Source organism: Perca fluviatilis, chromosome 16 (genome assembly GCF_010015445.1).
Source record: "Perca fluviatilis chromosome 16, GENO_Pfluv_1.0, whole genome shotgun sequence".
In the NCBI taxonomy this organism is placed as follows: Eukaryota; Metazoa; Chordata; class Actinopteri; order Perciformes; family Percidae; genus Perca; species Perca fluviatilis.
The window spans coordinates 37,485,372-37,508,839 of NC_053127.1; the positions used below are offsets into that span (position 1 = coordinate 37,485,372).

The window sequence follows — 23,468 nt, forward strand, 5'->3', positions numbered from 1 at the left end:
GGCAGTTGGGACCACCTATCTATATCTGATTTAATGCTCTTACTTATAGGACCATAATTGCTGTCAAACAATTTAGAAATATCCTTTGTTATTGTAATCCCCAGGTACTTAATACTTGAAGAATTCCAATAAAATTTTAATCTACTCAGTAAGTCATCCTGAGGGGTGTGGTTATAACTTAAGGTTTGTGTTTTTTGAACATTTAATTTATATCCCGAGTAAGTGCCAAATTTTTTTAAGATGGACATCAACCTAGGGATACTAACCTCTGGTGCGGTAACAAACAACAAAACATTGTCTGCGTACAGACAAATTTTTCGAACCTTAATACCTTTTATCTCCTGTTCGTCTCTAACTGACTGTGCCATGGGCTCAATAAATAAAGCGAAAAGGGCAGGGCTGAGAGGGCATCCCTGGCGGCAGCCTCTTTCCAGGTTAATACTCTGAGTGAGATGCCCGTTGATCCTTATTCTAGCCTTTGGTGATGAATACAACGTTTTGATGCATGTAATAAACTCCTCTTTAAAACCAAATCTTCTCAATGCCAAATACAGGTACTCCCAGCGAACCGAGTCAAATGCCTTCTCGGCGTTTAAACTAATTAATACTGATCTGACGTTTTCTTTAGTGACATGATCAATTACATGCAGCACCCGCCTAATATTATCTTGTGTCTGTCTGTCACGTACAAATCCTGTCTGGTCTGGATCCACTAATTCTGGTATTATATCTTCCAATCTTTTAGCTAATATCGATGCATATAATTTATAATCCATGTTTGATACAGAAATTGGCCTAAATGCACTACACTCCTTTTTGTCTTTACCCTCTTTGGGAATAACTGAAATTATTGCCTCACTCCATGTTCTTGGTGGTTCACCTCCTTTAAGTGTATAGTTAAAGCAATCAAAAAGTATAGGAACTAATTGATCTTTAAAAACCTTATACCACTCGGTTGGAAAGCCATCTGTTCCTGGCACTTTATTGACTTTTAATCTAGAAATTGCTTTCACTATTTCTTCCTTTGTGATCTCTGCCATTAGGGCTTTATTTTGTACTTCACCTATGGAAGGTAAGTCAAGTGATTCTAAAAATAAATCTATTTCCTGTGAGTTGGTTGTACTTGGTTCCTTGTATAGATTTTTATAGTAATTTTCAAAAATATTGTGAATATCTTCCTGCTTATGGGTTTTGGGATCCCTAATTTCATATATTGTATTCTCCGTCTGTTGCTTCCTTAACCTCCATGCCAACAGCTTCAAAGCCTTAGGGCCATTTTCATAATATCTCTGTCTAGTGAATTTAGCTTTTTTCTCTAATTCTCCCTCATAAAATTTATTTATTTCCTTTTTAACATCGTTTATTTGATTTAATATATATGATTTCTTCTTCTCAACATGTTCTCTCTCTAAGAGGTTCAGATTTTCTTGTAGTTCAAGCAGCCTTTTACTTCTTTCCTTTTTTCTATGCGATGTGAGAGCTATGAGTTTTCCCCTCATCACTGATTTTAAGGCATCCCACAGGACACTTGGTGATACTTCCCCGTTATCGTTGTTATCCATATAATCCCCCAGTTCTTTTTGGACATATTCCTTACATGTACTATCATTCAAAATGCTCGTATTAAGTCGCCACAACATATCCTTCTTTTTACTATCTAAATGCAGGGTCAAGTAGACATCTGAGTGATCAGAAATATCTCTGACTCCTATCATACAGTCTATAATTCTGTGCCTGTCTGATTTACAAATAAAAAAATAATCAATTCTTGAGTAAACATCTTGACTTGCAGAGTAGAACGTGAATTGTTTGTCTGTTGGGTGGAGATCCCTCCACACATCAATCAGGCCCAACTCCATCAAAAGTTTTTTTGTTATTCTAGCTCTAGAGGTTAACCTCTTTAGTGCATTAGAGGAATCGAGTTTAGGCTGTATTTGAGTATTCCAGTCTCCCCCACATATCAAAACCCCGGAGGACTCAGAAGCAATCAACTGAAAAATGTTTTTAATACAGGAATTGTCCTGCTCAGGGGGTATATACACGTTAACTAGTGTAACTTCTTTTCGATCTAGAAATCCCTTAACTAAAACATAACGACCCTCTTTTCAGTTCAGAGACCACTTGAAAATTTACACTATTGGAAATTAGTATTGCTACCTCTCTTCTTTTTCCTTTCTTATAGGATGAGTAAAATACATTCCTAAACCCTAGTTTTTTCAAATTTTCATGTTCTGCACTGTTGAAATGAGTCTCCTGCCAAAACATGATATGTAACTTTTCCTTTTTCATCTTTGCAATAGCCTTGCTTCTCTTAATTGGATTGTGTAAACCATTTACGTTAAGGGAAATCACCCTATATTCCTGACATTGCATTTAAACCACAGTAAGACATTATTTGTAAACCACATTATTGGTGACCAAACCTGAACTATATTAGAACTATATAACAAGATCAGAACATCAAAGCAACACAAAATAGAGAAACAAATCAAAAAACACAGGTAGACCTCCATTGTGAAGTAATAACCACTTCGTAATTTGGGGGAAAAGTCCAGCAGCTACCCACCAGGGCCCCCCTTCAGTGCGAACTATAGTACACTCAAGAATGTACTGTATGCACTTAGGAAAATCGAAAACAGATGTATAACCCGTACTTGTCGGTCAGCTATATTCTCATTAAAGGCTAAGGCTGATTCTAATCAGTTAAATCGGGTATTTAAGCACCAAGAGGATATTTTCAATAGAAAAAATCTAATGAATAAAGAAAATAAAGAGTGGGGATGCTACGAACAACTTAAGTGACCATAGGTAACTTAACCTATAGTCTTTACTCCCACATTGAGGGCAATAAACCTTGTCCCTTGGTGCTAATGTCATTAAAGTATTAGTGTCCATAACTAGACAACTGCCTCGTTTGCTCGATATTTTTTTACACTCATAATGCAGTCACTTAACGGTCTGTTGACGCCCGAATCCATTACCTTAATGGCTCTAACGTTAGATCTATCTTGGACGGTGAAAACTCCGTAGCTTCTCCTTGATCCGTTCCTGGCGGGTCTGCCGATTTGCCATGTTCGCGCTCGTTGATCGCTGCCAGGCGACGTTCCGTGCTTTTTCCGCAGCCTCAGCCTCAGCAGTTTTCTCCCACTCAATCGGGAGTCCCTTCTTCTTCAGGTCCTCTGCTGCCTCCGCTGCGTTTCCATAAGTAATCGGCCCACTGTCAAAAAAGACTCTCAGTTTCGCTGGTGGTGGTGTTTGAAACCTTATTCCTTTTTCTCTAAGGACCCTCCTGATCTGCGTATACGCCTTCCTTTTTGCTAGCGTTTCCGCAGGGTAGTCATGATCGAAGTAGATCCTCCTGTCGCTGTGGTAAATCTCCTTTTTCTTCCATGCAGAATGCAGGACCATCTCTTTAATTTTAAACTGCTGGAAGTAGACAATCACCGATCTGGCTTGCGCTTCTCTTGGCGGTTTGGGGCCGAGCGCTCTATGGCATCGTTGTATTCCAAGGTCAACATCAGCAAGGGGTTCCAGCTCTTTTCTAATAAAGTTCTCTATGAATTGGGAGATATTGTTTCCCTCAATTCCCTCCGGGATCCCGTAAATGTGAACATTGTTACGTCTTGAGCGTGCTTCCAAATCTGTTAGCTTTAACTGCAAACTTTCCTGAGCTTCTAGCGACTGGCTCAGTGCCTCTCTAAAGTCCACGGACCACTCTTCAGCTTCGGCTATCCGAGCCTCGGCCTCACTCACTCTGCCAGTAGTCGTTTTTAATCGGTTGCAACCTCGTTAAGCTTCTGGTGAATTTCCTCTCGAATGTCTACTAGCTCCTTTTTCATGTTGTCTCTGATCCTATCTCGAAAGTTACTCAGCTCAGTCTTCATCTCCATTGTCATCATCTTTATATCTGTGCGGATGGCGGCGATGTTAACTTCCATATTATCCACCACTGTTAATTTAGCATTTTGTCCATGTGCGCCATCACTCTCTCCTTGTTCGTCGGCCATGACGCCCTCAGTCGTTATTTTCTCACCCTTCTCAGCTTTCCCAGACTGCTTTCCCTTGCCTTTCCTGTACTTTTCCCCTTCCATCACTGATTATTAAAAAATTAAATCTTATTTATATTCAAATTGGGGAATAAACTCCGACCGAACGGGAGTGCGGGATTATGCGGCCATACGCTTCGGATTACCACCGGAAGTCCCGCCTGCCTCTTTCTGTTTAATAACAACTTAAGTGATTTTCTTCTCGGGTTCTTGGCAGTAAGTCGGACTCGTTTCAGGTGAGGGTTGGCCTCCGCCAGGGTTGCGCTTTGTCACCAATCCTGTTTGTAATATTTATGGACAGGATATCGAGGCGTAGTCGGGGTGGAGAGGGGTTGCAGTTCGGTGGGCTGGGGATCTCATCGCTGCTCTTTGCAGATGATGTGGTCCTGATGGCATCATCGGCCTGTGACCTTCAGCACTCACTGGATCGGTTCGCAGCCGAGTGTGAAGCGGTTGGTATGAGGATCAGCACCTCTAAAACGGAGGCCATGGTTCTCAGCAGGAAACCGATGGAATGCCTTCTCCAGGTAGGGAATGAGTCCTTACCCCAAGTGAAGGAGTTCAAGTACCTTGGGGTTTTTTCGCGTGTGAGTGGGACAATGGAGCGGGAGATTGGTCGGAGAACCGTGCGGGTGTGTATTACATTCCATCTATCGCACTGTTGTGACGAAAAGAGAGCTGAGCCAGAAGGCAAAGCTCTCGATCTACCGGTCAGTTTTCGTTCCTACCCTCACCTATGGTCATGAAGGCTGGGTCATGACCGAAAGAAAGAGATCCAGGGTAGAAGCGGCCGAAATGGGTTTCCTCCAGGGGGTGGCTGGCGTCTCCCTTAGAGATAGGGTGAGAAGCTCAGTCATCCGTGGGGATCTCGGAGTAGAGCCGCTGCTCCTTTGCGTCGAAAGGAGCCAATTGAGGTGGTTCGGGCATCTGGTAAGGATGCCCCCTGGGCGCCTCCCTAGGGAGGTGTTCCAGGCACGTCCAGCTGGGAGGAGGCCTCGGGGAAGACCCAGGACTAGGTGGAGGGATTATATCTCCAACCTGGTCTGGGAACGCCTCGGGATCCCCCAGTCGGAGCTGGTTAATGTTGCTCGGGAAAGGGAAGTTTGGGGTCCCCTGCTGGAGCTGCTCCCCCCGCGACCCGACACCGGATAAGCGGACGAAGATGGATGGATGGATGGATGGATGGTGATTTTCTTACCCATGGCTTATTGTTTGGGTATACCTGTACAGTTTTATCAGGGATTACTTTATCCACACAGTAGGAAGCATAACAGCTAACAACGTCTGCAAGATCATTAATATTGGTACAGGACTCCTTAAACATGCCCCAATCGGTGCAGTCAAAACAGCCCTGTAGGCTCAGGATAGCTTCCTCAGTCCAGTTCTTAACACGTTTAGTGAGAGTTTTACCCCTCCTTAGGGCCGTGCGGTACGACGGGATGAGCTGGATGCAGTTGTGTTCAGCCCCGCCCAATGGGGGAAGAGGGAGAGCTTTATATGCGCCTTGCAGTTTTTGTGTTACTTGCAATATCGACTCCGCGGCTTTATCCGCATTTGCTCTTGGATGGACATACACAACTGTCACAAATATTTGGGGAAACTCCCGGGGCAAGTATGGGGGGCGCAAGGACACTGACAATAGTTCAACGTCTTTAGTGCACCAACTTTCTCTGACAAGAACATTTTTACAATATCTCTGATTCACATATAGGCAAAACCCCCCACATCGCGACATTCCAGTAATACTTGCGTCTCGGTCCAGGCGCAAAGGTGCCCCAAAGCCATCAATGACCAAAACCGAGTCCGAGACACTTTCCGAAAGCCATGTCTCTGTAATCGCCAGTAAACACGCATCTCTAAATTCATGCTGAAAACTTACATGGGCTTGCAGCTCATCGGTTTTATTTCGAAGTGACTGGGCATTTGATAGAATAATAGAAGGCAGAGGGATCCGGGAGAGAGATTGTTTTCTCAATCTTTGTAGTACGGCGTCTAGCTTTCCTCGCTTCCTGATCCTACGAGGCGGCTCGCCGGTAAATTCCCCTTTTCCTTTTCCTCTCGATTGATCGGTGAAACAGTTTAGATCAGGGAAAATTAAATCCAAAGGAGGGTTTCCGACCTGGAAGTTGCTCCACTCCAAGAGAAAGTCCCTGCTGTATCGGACATGCGCTGGGTTGGGCAGCTCATTCAGAGTTTCCACGAGGTGGAACGCCGTCCACATCAAAAACAAAGCGATCCACTCCAAGCTATTTGTGTCCGAAATAACAACAAACAGCGTAGGGTCGTAACTTCCTTCTCACTCTCTCAGGCCGTTTCCATGTAGTGCAAAAATATATAAATAAATAACAAAACAATAAACAACATAAGATGATGGTGTATCCTTTTCTGTGTGGTTTTGTAGATGTCTTTTGTCAATGTCATTTCAAATAAGGACCACCCCTCAATAATCTTTTAAGTCAAAATAAAGGTTGAATGAATGAATGAATATTCCCTTTGTGGATTATTCAGTACAACATTTAACCTGATTCTCATGTTTTACTGCTTGACAAATCACAAACAATTTGCTGCTCTGTGTGTCCTTTCAGCTGAACATAATAGTATCTTTGCCAATAAGGGAGTTTCTCTTCAACAGAGTAACTGCCTGAATTGGAGATGTTCTGTGCAGCTAAAAATAGTATATATATATATATATATGTTGTGGCAAGTTTTCCAGTCCTTTATTTTTATTTTCATTACCCACCTCGTCACACACTCAGAGGAATTCAGGAGAGACCAACTTTAGGCACACACACACACACACACACACACACACACACACACACACACACACACAGTCAGACCTAAAAGTTTCCTGAAGGAACAGAACAATCCTATAACAATAATTCTTTATCTACTGAAAACAGATACTGTCGCCCTGGGTCAGTAGACTGAGCCAGCCATGTGACAGAAACAGACACGGAAGCCTGTGACTGTGGCCACATAGAAATAGATGATGATGTCATTCAGATCACTGACCTTCTTATAATTACACTACATTACCGTATAAATCATTTAGTCTCATTTGACGGCTGTGCCAACAGGATGCAATAATAACTCCAGTGCTCTTCTGTACAGCGTCACTGAAGAATTTTCAAGAGAGTCCCAAGGGAGTCACGAGATAATTTCTCACCAGATGGTTAGGGAGAAGAAAAAAAACCTTTTTAGACTGGGGAATGTTTTTTTACATTAATGTGTAAAGTTTGGTACATTTCATATGTTATATTCAGAACTTCATTTGTAAATCAGGAGGTCCTGGAACACAGAAAGGGTGCTGTTCCGGTGGGTCAGGGGGAGAGAAAAAGACAAACAAAGAATCCACAGAGCCTTGAGCACATTGGTCAAGGCTAGGTGCTGGCTGCCAAAAGTAAACTGTCAAAAGGAAAAGCATGTATTAATCAGAGCATATACAACAATCACTCAAAATCAGCAGGGGGAGGCGCGTAGAAACAGCTATTTACATTTGCAGCACCAACCTCGTTATTCTGGGGGCTCGCGACTCGAAAAGGTTAAAAACCACTGCTATAGATTATAGGGGTGGGATGGTATGGATTTTTTCTTTCCACGGTTGAAAAGCAATAAATGCAGTGCCTGTTTGGTCGCGCAAGGAGAGCGAGCGGTAACTGAGAGTAGCATATGAGTGTCACTGTGAGGAAAAGCGAGAGGAAAAAGAGATAGCAAAGATGATGAAAGTGAGTTAAAAGTGAACAATAAAACAACAAGCTAGAGCTTCTCAAGACACGGTGGCTTAATAATTATTTTTTTTAAATACTGCCTGTAAAGTGAATGGCGTTACTCCTGAAAAAACATCGGCTTAAACCTTACAACATACAGTATGTTGCAGCCATAGACTGTATAAAAAGATTACAGCACAGTGTTTTTTCATTTCAGCTCAATGTGAGTCTTTACTGAGTTTTGCTGTCATTTAGGGCCACAATGGTTTCTCTCATCTCTGTTGATCCATTCGACAGACAGCTCAGAAAGCTCTTTTGTCAAAAAGAAATAGTTTGCCGACAATGCCGAGTGCAACCCGTCTAGCAGCTGAGCGGACAGAGAGCAGAGAGGGCGACTTGGCAGTTCGCTAACTTTTTCCTCTCTTTACCAATATTTAAGCCGCTCTGTTTTAGGCTACGAAACGTGCATGCAGGCTGAAATTCAACCGTGCCGTTTTATCGGGATAAATCAATAACAGAAGGAAACTCTGCTAGCTGCTAGGCTAATGTGCAATGGTAAACACTGCAGCTGTAACGTTAATGTGTCTACCTCTACGGTGGCCGACAGGGGCAAACGCCCTGCAACTTCAGAAAACACATGCAAATAGACAAAACACAAGCAAATTAAGAAAACAACTACATTAATTTGACAACACATGTGCAGCATTCAGCAAACGCGCTGCATATACACACAACACAACCAAATATACAAACGCGCTGCAATTAAAAACGATGCAAAAAGGAAAGCAAACCCCGAAAAAAGAAGCAATGCAAAAAGAAAAACAACTTCATTAATTTGACAACACATGCGCAGCATTCAGCAAACGCGATGCAAATACACACAACACAAACAAATACATAAACGCGATGCGAATAAAAAACGATGCAAAAAGAAAAGCACACAAACCCCGAAAACAAATGCAAAAGAAAAACGCTGCATCCAAATTCCACAACGGAAGTTCTCCAGACCTCTGGAGGGGCTTTTCAAAATAAAACCTCGCGTTTGGTCGGCTCGTCTTCCTTTGGTGTTTTGGATGTTTTTGAACTAAACAGTACGGCAATCATGCTAATGAATAGCATAACTTTTTCAGGGATGTATTACTTACAACACAATGGAGCAAGCAAAGCAGTTTTGTCTTTATGTGCAGGCCGGATTTAGGCTATTCCGTTTGATAAATCCCACGGTAAATGGCTGGTTTACTAAACAGGGAGGGACTATTTTAAATAGTCTATTTTTTGTATTTCAAGAGCGTATTGCTCCACAATATGAATACAGATTGGTCACTTATTTTGTTGTATAATCACAATAGCAGTGGAACAGCTGATTTTTTTGGGGGCTGGGGGAGAGCATAGTCTATGAGAGAGAGAGAGAGAGAGAGAGAGAGAGAGAGAGAGAGAGAGACGTTCAATCTCAGAACGGTGTGCAACGGTGAGCTCACAGACTGTAAATATTAAGTCTATGTTTGAGATATGTTTTCTCGTCGTTGGGTGTGTCGCTGCTCCGGGTCACAGCTGATACTCAATCAGCAGAGACGTGTCTGTAAACTCGTGGTAATAAAACATTTAAAACTGCATCAGTGTTTAACGTTGACGTTTGTTTAAGCCACATTAAATAAGAGGGTTTAATTTCCATGTCCGAAAGCGCATCACTGAAGTGTAGACCTCATCATGTGTAATATTGTGATTATACAACAAAATAAGTGACCAATCTGTATTCACATTGTGGAGCAATTCGCTCTTGAAATACAAAAAACAGACTATTTATAATCCCTCCCTGTTTAAAAAACCAGCCAATTTACCGTTTATCAAACTGAATAAATCCCGCCCGCAACTAAACACAAAACTGCTTTGCTTGCTCCATTGTGTTGTAAGTAATACATCCCTGAAAAAGTTATTGTATTCATTAGCATGATTGCCGTACTGTTTAGTTCAAAATCATCCAAAACACCAAAGGAAGACGAGCCGACCAAACGCAAGCTTTTATTTTGAAAGGTCGGCTTCGAGCACGGCACCAGCCTCCTGGCTGAGACGGGAGCAGAGACTGTATATTACTAATATATTATATTATGTTATTAATAAGGGCATGAGACAGGAGTTCTCTTTTTACTATGCAGCCATACCCGAACTCTAATAAAAAGGCAGAAAAGGGTCGAAAATCCAGCTGATCAGCTGTTCCCTGTCTGGAGAACTTCCGTTGTGGAATTTGGATGCAGCGTTTTCTTTTTGCATTTGTTTTCGGGGTTTGTGCGCTTTTCTTTTGCATCGTTTTTATTCGCATCGCTTTATGTATTTGGTTGTGTTGTGTATTTGCATCACGTTTGCTGAATGATGCGCATGTGTTGTCAAATTAATGAAGTTGTTTTTCTTTTTGCATCGCTTCTTTTTTCGGGGTTTGCTTTTCTTTTTGCATCGTTTTTTAATTGCAGCGCGTTTGTATATTTGGTTGTGTTGTGTGTATATGCAGCGCGTTTGCTGAATGCTGCACATGTGTTGTCAAATTAATGTAGTTGTTTTCTTAATTTGCTTGTGTTTTGTCTATTTGCATGTGTTTTCTGAAGTTGCAGGGCGTTTGCCCCTGTCGGCCACCGTATACCTCAGCTGAGAACAGAGAAATGACAAGACATTACACAGGTACTCTCACATATAGGCCTAATTTTCAACATGAATGGAATGTTATTATGTGTCATGGAACATTGCGCTCCCCAACTCGTGAAAGGTCGGATTTGCTCTATCTTTTGATGATAAGTTTTGTTTGTAAAACCCTGAATCCATGTAAGACACAATGTCATCAGACACAATCCATGTCATTAGAATCAATGAATCCATGTCATTAGACACAACGTGCACACATGTGCAGGCCAATGTTTTTTTGCGGTGATGACGGTGACGAGCTCAGACCCACGGTAGGTGTCACGTGACCGCGGTATTGCGGTAATGCGGTAACCATGCCAGTACTAATATATTACGGAGAGAACAACTGAATATACAATATCTACATGCTGGGTATTTGTGTTTTGCCTGTTTGTGCTGACATGACAGTAAGACAATAGGAGAGCATAAACTGAAAAGGGGCAGTGTAGCCTGATTAAAATATAGGCACAATGTAATACATTGCTACCCCACTATTTTAGATAACGTCTTGTTTTCATCCTTGTAACGTTACGTTAATTTTACCGCCTTGCCCCCATAACGTTAGCTTATACCATAAGTGTGTGCTAACGTTACTGCTTAAGTATTTTAACAGTACTTCTGCTGCTTTGAAAACCGCAAGTCATTTTTAATAACCAAGCAAAAATAATGTTACACCACTTAAGCAGTTACCAAGGTTAATGTCTACCCTCTGTTAACACAATAAATCCATGCTACCCGCACATAGTCAGCTAACATAAAATGTAGCTAACATTAGTTTAGCCATCTCCCCACAGTTGCTATTTTCCTTTAATATTTGAACGTTAAAAAGAAGTACGGCATGCAGTCACAAAAATGAAACACCACCTCCTGCATTGGCACTGGATGTAAACTATGAGTTGCAGAATCATCAAATATGAATATAATTCATTTATAGCAGGCCATTCAAAATTCAAAGGCTGCCGTAGCTACTTCATTTATACACTACAAGTGACATGATTGTGAAATTTTTTTTAAATGCTGCTCGTCTGCCTAGGAATACAGTTCTTGAATTGCTACACAAAATGGGCCTAGGAATGTAGCTCTTGACCCAAGGGGGTAAGCTTTGGTTCAGAACTCAAACCTCCTATGGCGCCATTTTGATGCTACCAAGCCATCACCTCCCGTTAGCATTCCACTGACTAGCATTCATTTTGACGTCACTTGACAGCGAATAACTTGAAGTGTTTAAAGACTCTATTTGTCCATTGTTTATTTCTAAAGAAACACGACAATGTATAAAAGGCTCCATTACCTTGTACCTCACGTTATGGCTCCGTAGCAGACGCTTTTATAAAAATAGGCTAACGATTGTGTCACATAGTAGAGGAATTACCGTATAGTACAGGAGAAGCTCGCAGGCTGTTTCGATTTACATGAGCTGTTTAGGTTTAATTACTAATGTTAACTAGCATTTTAGTTAGCAATAATTAGCCTGTGCTTATGTTATCTCCTTACATATACCTACGCTCTCCGTCTCTGTAAGATTGGGAATGATTGAGATTTCTCTTGGCACAGCTACCAGAAGACTTCCAACTTTCAGACACATTGCTCACGTCACATTTACGTTGTCTCTGTCAGTTGGAGGCTGCGCAGTAAAGCAAGAGATCACCGGAAAAGTGCTTCTAATATCCTTCACTGGTCTCCGTCCAGAGCAACGGGGTCTATTGGTCCATTATATACTGTCTATGTCTTGAACAGCAGAAACACAAACAGTTTTCTTAGTCACACATGATGTTATGTTTGGTGAGTTCTGGGTAATAGTGTTAATTTTGTCACCTATTTTTAATTTAGTCTTAGTCTTAGTCTTGTGCCAAACATTTTTGTTAGTCAAGTTTTAGTCGACTAAAAGTCTCGTCATTTTAGTCTAGTTTTAGTCAAAAGAGAACTCAAGGTATCTTAGTCGAGTTTTAGTCGACTAAAAGTCTCGCCATTTTAGTCAAGTTTTAGTCAAAACATTTTAGTCTTTTTTTTAAATAAATTATTTCTGATAACCATTTCAGTCAAATAGTTATTAAAAATAAATAAATTATATAAAGTTATATAAATATTGAGCTTCTTCCTTATTTCACCAGTAAACGACAAAAACAACCACTGCATTGGAAAAGGATATTTTACAATAAAATAAATGCAGCACGAAACTGGCGAGGCGTATTTCAAGTGAACGCAACATATGTACGGCAGCTACAGACTGTCGTACGTCTCGTGTTGGAATCCTACATAGTGAAATAGAGACAAACCTTTACACCGTTTAGCTGTCAGCATTGTAACCCTTTTATATATGTCAACGATTGTAACTGTGTTTAGCTCATAGGTTTAGCTACTCCAACTGCTAGCTAACGGTATGCTAACGTTACCTGCTGCCAAGTGTAGTGTTACCTAACGCCCCATGCAGCGATGTTTCGGTTGACTCTAACGTCCGTTTAGGAGCATCAGAGAGAAGCGCAGGCATTTAAGTGGCACCTGTCGGTGCCATAGCACCGGGTCTCGGTAACAGCTGAATATTCTATCTCATGATGAAAAAGTAGAGACGATTGTAGACGAAAATGAAGAGAGATTTTATCTTAGTTTTTATTTTATGCAAAACATTTTAGTCTCGTCTTTTTTCGTCAACAATAATGCATGTTAATTTAGTCTTAGTCAGCGTTTTTGGACATTGGCGCAGTCTCGTCATCGTCTCGTCTTAGTCATGGAAAAAAAGGTCGTTGACGAACATATTTAGTCTTGTCTCGTCTGACGAAATTAACACTACTGGGTAATGCATCATTTGATTGTCCTTGTTCAGAAAAACCAACAAACAAACCAAAGTCGTCGCTAAGTAATGTGTACTGTTAGTAACATGTACTGACAGTAACAGGATGAGTAATTTAGGTCAGCATGTTAATATCTAAATGAAAACACACACACACACACACACCTAGAAATAAGAGGAAGACACTCACCCCATTGCAGGAAACCAGAGACATACTTCTCCCTTGCAAAGGACGAGGAGTAGAACTCCTGGTAGACGCCCACCAGTAGGTCCAACAAGGTCTGGAGCCCAACGGGTCCGGTGGTCTGGGGGCCCTCGACCAGGTCAGGTGCACAAAGGCCAGGGACTGTTGACATGGCTCCTGATGGGTAAGGGGTCCGTTTGGTTTAGAACTGCGGTGAAACCCTAGTGTCCATGGTGTATTGGATTCAGTGAGAAGAGCTTCTTCTTTTTCCTCTGGGTTTACAGTTGCTCTGCTTGGTCTCTTGAAAATCACAGAATCACATTTACATTAACACCCCACTTTTACTATCCCCACCACACTAGTTTCTAGTATCTAGTTAACTGTCACGTACATTTGTTTCCTGTGTTGTGTGTGTCCCCTCCTCTATGTCTGTCTGTCTCTCCTTATTCTTCTCTCCCCAAAGCTGTGCAGCATCTGTCAAGCCTGCAATATCTCCAGCTCTGACTCCAGACCTTTTTTGGTGTGTGTCTCCCTCTCCCTCTCCCTCTCCCTTTCTCCCCACTCCCTCTATTCAAAGTACTCCAACTTTCTACTACAACAGTGTAGAAGAGAAGAAAATGTACATATGATGTATGTATGATCTCAAAGAAATCTTTTTTCTTTTCTGTCCATCACTTGTTAACTGCTGGTTGCTTTTCTTCCTTCCCCCTGTGACAGAAACAGGAAGCACTGACCTGAATCAGTGCTAGCTGTTGCTGTTACAGTTCTTCAGCAATTTCTTATTTTGTCAACCATAAAGGATCTCTTTTAGTTCCCTTGATCTTTTTTCCCCCTCTGTCACCCCTCTAGGTCTTCCTCATGTCATGTCTCCCTCACTTACTCTCTTGCAAGAATGCAGCAGATCTTTCCTCTCGCCCAGCTCCTGGATTTGCAAATCCTTCACTCTCTGTCTGTCCGTTTACTCTCTCTGTCCTTCTTTCCTCCTCTACTTCAGTGTAGCTCTCTGTGTTTGTACTTGTGATTTTTTTAGGGAACTGCCTCCTTCCTCTTCTCTCTTTATAAATACACCACAGCTGCCACACAGCCCCGCCTACTTTCAATGTCTATTTCATAGCTGCAATTTCAACATGTTCATCCAATCTACTTCCTACGTGGTTTACTGGGTACCCTATGAACTTGGGGTTTAGATTTTGGAGCATTTGGAGCAATTTGGGCAGCATTGGATATTAAAAATATGAATAATAGCTCAATCTTGGCATGGAGAATAAAGCTAGATCAGACCATATTCTCTGTGCTTGCCTGGAGAGACAGGTTTCTATTCCTCTCTACAACCTTCATGACAGTCACCTGACAAGCAAGCTTTAAATTAGATGTTTTTAGTAGGGATGAGCGAGTACAGCATTATCTGTATCTGTATCTGTTTACCATATGAATTATCTGTATCTGTATCTGTACTCGGACTGGGCGGGGCCTAACCCGGAAGTGGGTCGGATTGTCTTGAAATGGGCGGGGCTTTGGCCGTTATGTTATTTTATTTATTAACATTATTTATTTATTAAGCATGCAATTGATATGGGTTGATCAGAAATTGTTATATTTATTGCTGATTAGAAAACTATTAACATGACAGCATCAGCATTGAGCTTCAGATCAATGGTTTTGATCACGATAACAAACGAACTATATACAGAACAAGTTTTGCAACAATGAATACAACACATGCATTTGCAAATATGAAGTAAAATGTAATGTAATTTTTAACTTTTTATTTTTTTATGATCAGTGTGATTATTTATTTTTTTTGGTTCTTTTTTTTATTTTTTTATTTCCACACCAGGTATGTGTGTGTGTGAGAGAGAGAGAGACAGAGAGAGAGAGAGAGAAAGCGAGAGAGAGAGAGAGAGAGAGGGGGTAGAGAGTGTTTGTGTGTGTTTAAAAAAAAAAAAACTCCGATGACAGGCAGAGAGAGGGAGAGAGAGGAGTGTGCATGTGTGTGTAGCGAATTAATTTGTAATATCATTTTATACCACTACTTCCTTTATTTTTTTATGAAATACAGCAAGAAAGTGTCAGACACTGTGCGTGAAGTAAAAAAACTCCGCCAGCTGACGGTTTAAAAAAGAAAAAAAATCTCCGACAGGCAGAGACACAACGTGAGTCACATTCTACCAAGCACCACGTCTGGACAAACCCCACGTTTACCAGAACTCTACTGGTTAATAAGTAAGTACTACAAACCGAAGTAAAAAACAGAGAGAGCGATCTGTTCTCTTCTCAGTGTTCAGTGTGTGAGTGAGCAGAGCAGGACACACAGCAACACAATAAATCTGTATGTGTGTAGGGGAGGGGCGCTGTGTGACTAGCCTATCACAGAACACAGACACAGTCAGCTACCCAATGAGGATTTTTATTCAATCCGAGCACAGATATTGACTCGTATTACTCGTATAATACTCGTACTCGGCAAAAGTGCTTTATCTGTACCGGATACTCGTTTCAGCCGAGTATCCGGCTCAACTCTAGTTTTTAGATATTGCCATGCTTTCTGACATATGAATATGCCCTGTAATGCAGCCTGGTATAACATAAACCCTCTGAACACACGGTCCTTCCAGCCAAAGGTGTTGTCCATATTAACACCTATAGGAGCAGACCTGATTGATTGGTTCATTGTTTATGACCTCTGATACCCTCTGACCCATGTCACGACCCTTTCCTCAGTTTGTGAAATGGTTGAATGAGATTGTTGGCATGGCACCACTGCACAAAGCTCTCTATTTCAGCAAAATATGCAAAAGTACTTGTGTCTGTGTGCAGTAGGCTGAGGATAACAGTGGACCAAAAATGCCAAAACACATGTTGTATATGTGCACATACCCATACAAAGCTATATACATCTTTGTCTCTGAACAAAAACATTGACAACATCCTTATTGTTTTAATTTCCTGAAGATGCTTCCTAAAACTACTCCCTTCTAAATTTTGAAAAATGTAGTCTCAGTAAAGGCTAAAAAGGTTAGGATGGCTACAAGCTGTAACCACGGTGATTGATATAAGGATCATCTTCTGAATGTAATAATTAATATGTTAGGCCTACCATACATTTTTATTTCAAAAAAGTCAATTATTTAAAAACAACTAATAATGCAGTGTGATGTTAAATCAAACACCCACACATCAATATGCTCATGTTTTTTTTCCCTTTAATCTCTTGCTATTAACATTCATCAACCGCAAAATTAGAAAATTTCGTTATTAAATGAGAATGCATGGAAAATAAAATAAAGAATGCTCCTCTTTGTTAATAGTTATTTTTTTTCACAACAGTACAAGTCAAAACAAATGCAAATTTGTCAAACAAGCCATTTGGCTGTATTTCTAAACACTGAACTGTAGTTTTTTTTTATATAAAATTTAAAAAAGGCAAATCAAAGTGCTTTTCATCAAACACTATTTTTTCATTATTGGTATTTTATTGTATACATTTTAATTACTCTGTAATTACTACATCACTTTTGGCATATTCTGCTGATTTTTTTTTAAACATTATGGTGCATAACTTACTGGAACAAAACTGAGCAACGTGTACAGCATACTGTAATATTTTACCGGTAATAAGACCAAAATAATATTATTAAAATAAAGAAATGAATACCATGATAACATCTAACTAAATGTTGATAGATGTAGCGTCGTAGTTTTAAATATATCAATAAACAAAAAAAGCATTTTAGTTTTCCTGGCAATAAGCCTGAAATAATAGCTCTTAAAGGAAATACATATACACCATGATAAGATCTCATCAATAAATGTTGATAGGGCTAAAAATACCAATAATAGCAAAGCTGTACAGCTTCTCTGCTGCAACCCGACTGGCAGAAAGAATTGTGCTGTGTTCACAAAAGATGCTTTCCATTGAAATACATTAGTTTAAAAAAACGTGCTGACCATCAAGAAAAAAACGTACACAAAACCAATAGATTAAATTACGTGACTATTTTCACGAACTGCCGTGAGACATCCGTCTCCACAACCATGCTGCTTCTTTAAACATTCATCTACTTCACTGTAGTATTTCTACTATTTCTATTTAACACCGTTTCATATGACGCTACGGCAACTACAGGCCGATATGCACAGGCGGACTGGCAGTCTGGCAGTTCTGGCAAAGGCCAGAAGGGCCGATGCACTCTTAGGCTGATTTGGGCTGCAGGAAAAAAGAAAAAAATTTGGCAACACAGGCGTTTCACACTAGTTTGACAAAAATAAGCAAGACTGCACGGTTGCAGCCTGAAGTATCCCGCCTGGTGCCGTCCCCGGGCTTCTACTTTTTTAAATAAAAGCTTGTGTCTTGTCTGCTATGTCTTCGTACTTGTGTTTTGGGTGTTTTAAGTATGTAATAATATTTTTGAAAAAGGAAGCATTTCCATTCTATTCTAAGATGGTGTCACGTCTGCCCCGCTCTTATTGTGTTTTTGTGTTTCTTTGACTTACTGTTTTATTTTGAAGTTTTTCTGTTCCCCTCAGTGTTTCTTGTTTTTACTTCCTGTCTTTTGGTTTTCCCACCTTTGTTATTGTCTGACTCTTTCACCTGTTCACCAGTCTTTGTGTCAAGTTCCTTTGTTTTATTTGGTTTCATGTTTTCTGCTTGTTTTCATGAACTTCCTGTTTTATTTTGAATTTCACTGTTTGGTTACATCCTCTCCGGGAACCATCACCTTATCATGGTGGAGAGGTTTGTGTGTCTCTATGAACCTGAGGGCTGTGTTGTCTGTAGCTTTGTGCTCCTGGTAGGGTCTCCCAAGGCAAAGTAGTCTCAGGTGAGGGGCCAGACAAAGAATGGTTCAAAAACCCTATGAGTGACCGAGGTAGAGATGGAGTGACCCTGCCCGGCTACAAGCTGTAACCACAGTGATTGATATAAGGATCATCTTCTGAATGTAATAATTAATGTTAGGCCTACCATACATTTTTATTTCAAAAAAGTCAATTATTTAAAAACAACTAATAATGCAGTGTGATGTTAAATCAAACACCCACACATCAATATGCTCATGTTTTTTTCCCTTTAGTCTCTTGCTATTAACATTCATCAACCGCAAAATTAGAAACTTTCGTTATTAAATGAGAATGCATGGAAAATAAAATAAAGAATGCTCGTCTTTGTTAATATTTGCCCCCATCTCTCCATCCCATGGGCCCAACACCTGTGGGAGGAACCGCTGGGGTCGGGTGCGCTGCCAGAAGCAGTGAAGGTCAGGGGCCTCGACGGACCAGACCCAGGCAGAAGACGCTGGCTCTGGGGACAGGGAATGTCACCTCTCTGTGGGGGAAGGAGCTGGAACTGGTGCGGGAGGTGGAGCGCTACCGGTTAGATCTGGTGGGGCTTACCTCTACGCACAGTCTCGGTTCTGGAACCATACTCCTAGATAGGGGTTGGACTCTTTTCGTCTCTGGAGTTGCCCAGGGTGAGAGGCGCGGGGCGGGTGTGGGGATATTCACAAGCCCCCAGCTGAGCACCGCTATGTTGGAGTTTACCCCGGTGGATACCAAACGGGTAGTGCGGGTAAATTGGGAACGTCTGGAGGAGGCCCCTGTCCGACAGACTTTCAATTCACACCTCCGGCAGAGCTTTTCGTGCATCCCTGTGGAGGCTGGGGGCATTGAACCCGAGTGCACAATGTCCCAAATTTCCATTGCTGAAGCTGGGTCTTAGGTGCCTCAAGGGGCGGTAACCCACGAACACCGTGGTGGACACCGGTAGTCAGGGAAGCCGGCCGACTGATGAAGGAGTCTTTCCGGGATATGTTATCCCAGAGGAATCCGGAGGCAGTTGCAGGGTACCGAAGGGCCCAAAGGGTTGCAGCCTCTGCCTTGAAAGAGGCAAAGCAGCAGGTGTGGGAGACCATTGGAGAAGACATGGAGGACTTTCAGTCGGCACCAAGGTGCTTCTGGAAAACTGTTCGCCACCTTCAGGAGGTCCCCTCCTTTCAAAGAGGGGGACCAGAGGGTGTGTGCCAATTACAGGGGTATCACACTTCTCAGCCTCCCTGATAAAGTCTACTCCAAGGTGCTGGAAAGGAGGGTTTGGCCGATAGTCGAACCTCAGATTGAAGAGGAACATTGTGGATTCCGTCCTGGTCGTGGAACAATGGACAAGATCTTCACTCTCGCAAGGATCCTGGAGGGAGCCTGGGAGTATGCCCATCCGGTCGTGTGTTTCGTGGATTTGGCATATGACCAGGTTTCCCAGGAGATACTGTGTGAGGTGCTGCGGGAGTATGGGGTGAGAAGGTCTCTTCTCAGGGCCATCCAATCTCTGTACGACCAAAATGAGTGCTGTGTCCGGGTTCTCGGCAGTAAGTCAGACTCATTTCAGGTGAGGGTTGGCCTCCGCCAGGGCTGCGCTTTGTCACCAATCCTATTTGTAATATTTATGGACAGGATATCAAGGCGTAGTCGGGGTGGGGATGGGTTGCAGTTCGGTGGCCTGGGGATCTCATCGCTGCTCTTTGCAGATGATGTGGTCCTGATGGCATCATTGGCCTGTGACCTTCAGCACTCACTGGATCGGTTCGCAGCCGAGTGTGAAGCGGCTGGGATGAGGATCAGCACCTCTAAATCTGAGGCCATGGTTCTCAGCAGGAAACCGATGGAGTGCCTACTCCAGGTAGGGAATGAGTCCTTACCCCAAGTGAAGGAGTTCAAGTACCTTGGGGTTTTGTTTGCGAGTGAGGGGACAATGGAGTGGGAGATTGGTTGGAGAATCAGCGCAGCGGGTGCGGTATTATATTCAATTTATCGCACCGTTGTGACAAAAAGAGAGCTGAGCCAGAAGGCAAAGCTCTCGATCTACCAGTCAGTTTTCGTTCCTACCCTCACCTATGGTCATGAAGGCTGGGTCATGACCGAAAGAACGAGATCCAGGGTACAAGCGGACAAAATGGGTTTCCTAAGGTGGGTGGCTGGCGTCTCCCTTAGAGATAGGGTGAGAAGCTCAGCCCTCCTTGAGGAGCTCGGAGTAGTGTGTATTTACTCGTTCCTTGCTACCTGCTCGTTCCTGGCTTCCTTGCTTCCTGGCCTGCATTCTTTTTGGACTACCTGTTTGTAAGTTTTGCTCTGCAATCTTCTTTGTTTTTGTCAGTCAGTTACCTCCCTTGCCAGTTTGCAACAAGCCTGAATGTAGTCAGTGAGTACCCCTGACCAACAGCAGTCCTATGAAGGTACCCACCTGGCTATCTTTTCTGGGAACCGTGAATGCCGTAAGAGGGGACGTGGTTGACATGGTCTCCGACGCCGTGCACAACCTCTCCTTACATCGGATCCTTCGCTGGCAGGTTGTCCAGAGACTCTGGCATGCTGTGCAGCAAGCCAGAGTCCTCGCTGTTCAGTGTTCCAAAGCCGACCAGTGTGCCAGAACCTCTGCTGACGTGCATCAGCCCAGAACCTCCGCTGACGTGCAGCCGCCCAGAGTCTTCAATGACCGCTCCTCAAGAGACATTCAGCCGTCCTGAGACATCGACTGACCTCCCAGAGTCTACGTCGAATGAGCTCCCAGAGTCTGCGTCGACTGACCTCCAGAGTCTGCGTCACCCGACCTCCCAGAATCTGCGTCGACCGACGCCCCAGTGACTTTACCGGTCTCCGGCGCCCCAGAGACTGCACCTTTGCCCGACACCCCAGTGACTGCGACGTTCCCCGGTGCCCAAGAGTCTGCGCCCTTCCCAGGTGCCACAGAGACTTTGCTCTTCTCCGGTGGCCCAGAGATCTTGCCCGTCTCCAGCGCCCCAGAGACTTTGTCCTTGTCCATGTTTTCTGTTGGGTTTCTTTCTCCCTAGTCTAAACTTGTACTCTCCAACTCGGCAAAATCATCAAACAGCACACTAAACATTTTCTCAAGATACAAACAATATTAAATGTAACATACCATGTGCCCCTAACAGCCAGGTGCTAAACAATATGAATATATGCCTTGCTTCTTCTCAATACAACAGCTTGACACTTTCTCGATTTGCGTCTTCTTTATTTGAAAACACACTGAATTGACATTCCTTTAACCTTTTTCTTTGAACAGAGAGAGCCATCTAGTTAGCTCAGAAAATAAAGACAGTGTTTCGCGAAGCTTCATTTGACCATATTGCCTGTAATACCCCACAAATATCAAGAACTGCAGCACTTTTTTATGATTGGTGAGCCTTGCCCAGACCTTGATGTTCTTCTCTGGGTCGGTCCTGATTCCCTCTGCAAAAACGACGATAATATCCCGTCAGGCCGAGGAACTGTCAGACTTGCTTCACATTCTTGGGGTTTCTAACTCCATCGCAGCTTTCATTTTGTCAGGATCAGGCTTTACCCTGGAGGGCGTGATGTGATAGCCTTGGAAAGTGTACTTGCTCAGGCAGGACTGACATTTCTTAAACTTCCGGGACACACCAGCAGCTTTGAGTCTGCTGAGCACATCCTCAAGATCAGCCAGGTGCTGCTCAAAGGTGGCTGAGGCAACAACAATGTCATCCAGATAAACTGGATTTTTTACTGATTTGTAAACAAGACCAGCAAGGACAGTGTTTATGAGTCTCTGAAATGTTGCAGGTGCATTGCAGAGCCCAAAGGGGAGTACACGGAACTAAAAGGGACGACAGTGTAATATGAAGGCTGCATTTGTTCTGGATTCCTCTGCAACTGCTACCTGCCAGTATCCACGAGCCAAGTCCAGTGTTGTGAAGAACTGCCCTCTTGCCAGAAAGTCAAGTGACTCATCAGTACACAGAGAACCTTTGGTCAGTTTCAGGCCTGTTTACAATCACGACAGGGGCAGCCCACGGACTAGTGAATGGCACAATGATGCCGTCCTGCAACATCAGCTGTATCTGCTCTTCGATGACTTTTTTTTTTTGCCGGAGATGTGCGATAAGGTGGAAGGTTGATAGGCTTTGCATCACCTATCTCAGTGTGACACTATAATCAGTGTCCTCAACATGGCCTAGAACTACAGTGCCTTGCAAAAGTATTCACCCCCCTTGGCTTTTTACCTATTTTGTCTGGATAAACTGTCTGGATAAACTGATCAGGCGGGCCGGCTCTGTGGTCGGCATGAAGCTGGACTCACTGGTGATGGTGGCAGAGAGGAGGACACTGGACAAACTTCTGGACATTACTGACAATGCCAGCCACCCCCTGCACACCGTCATCAGCAACCAGAGGAGCCTGTTCAGTGGAAGGCTGCTCCTTCCCAAGTGTAGGACCAACAGACTCAAGAACTCCTTTGTCCCTCATGCCATCATACTGTACAACTCCTCACTCGGGGGGAGGAGGAAATAGGGTAAAGAGGACAGAACAGAGAACAGAACACTGTGCAATAAATTATTAATTAATAATCTATTCACATACATACCTGGACACTCTAACTGCTCTTAACTGCTAATTGATGGTAAATGTCATTTATTTATTAACTGCATAATAAGACAATACCATACACAGTCCTATATAAATATATAGCTATATATCTATCTTTATTTATCTGTAGTTCATTGTTGTTTTACTGTGTTTATTTTTGTAAAAATATTTAGCTAAAAGTTTATTGTTATTCTTATACTGTATCTTCATATACTGTATCTTTTTTCTATTTAAAGAGTGTTTTTGTAAGATGCTAAAGTCTGCTGCTTGAAATCTAATTTCCTTGCGGGAGTCATCCCAAAGGGATCAATAAAGAGAAGTCTAAGTATAAGTCACATTACAGCCTTTAGTTCAATGTTTTTTTAATCTGAATTTTATGTGATGAATCAGAACACAATAGTCTAAGTTGTTGAAGTGAAATGAGAAAAATATATACATAACATTTTTTTAGAAAAAATGAAACAGAAAAAGTCAATGTGCCCAAAAAAGTCAAAATTCATCCCCCTAAAGTCAATACTTTGTAGAGCCACCTTTTGCGGCAATCACAGCTCCAAGTCACTTTGGATAAGTCTTTATGAGCTTGTCACATCTTACCACTGGGATTTTTGCCCATTCCTCCTTGCAAAACTGCTCCAGCTCCTTCAAGTTGGATGGTTTGCGTGTGGTGGCAAATT

At 42.4% G+C, this 23,468-nt stretch overlaps 1 protein-coding gene across 5 annotated transcripts in view; it reads right to left on the reverse strand.

Annotated features, from left to right (window-relative positions):
* Positions 1-14,412, reverse strand: part of LOC120544517 (myotonin-protein kinase) — a 114,866-nt gene extending 100,454 nt beyond the window's left edge. For 4 of the 5 annotated variants that reach the window (XM_039778319.1, XM_039778321.1, XM_039778320.1 and 1 more), the window contains exons 1-2: positions 14,279-14,412; positions 13,405-13,698 (exon numbers count right to left, since the gene is read on the reverse strand). In XM_039778319.1, the coding sequence (XP_039634253.1) occupies positions 13,405-13,570 (166 nt within the window). In that variant the 5' untranslated portion in view covers positions 13,571-13,698; positions 14,279-14,412. Of the gene's footprint in view, positions 1-13,404; positions 13,699-13,789; positions 13,896-14,278 lie in introns of those variants that run through there. The other variant, XM_039778318.1, reaches the window with a different exon arrangement.
* Positions 14,413-23,468: the final 9,056 nt, after the last annotated feature.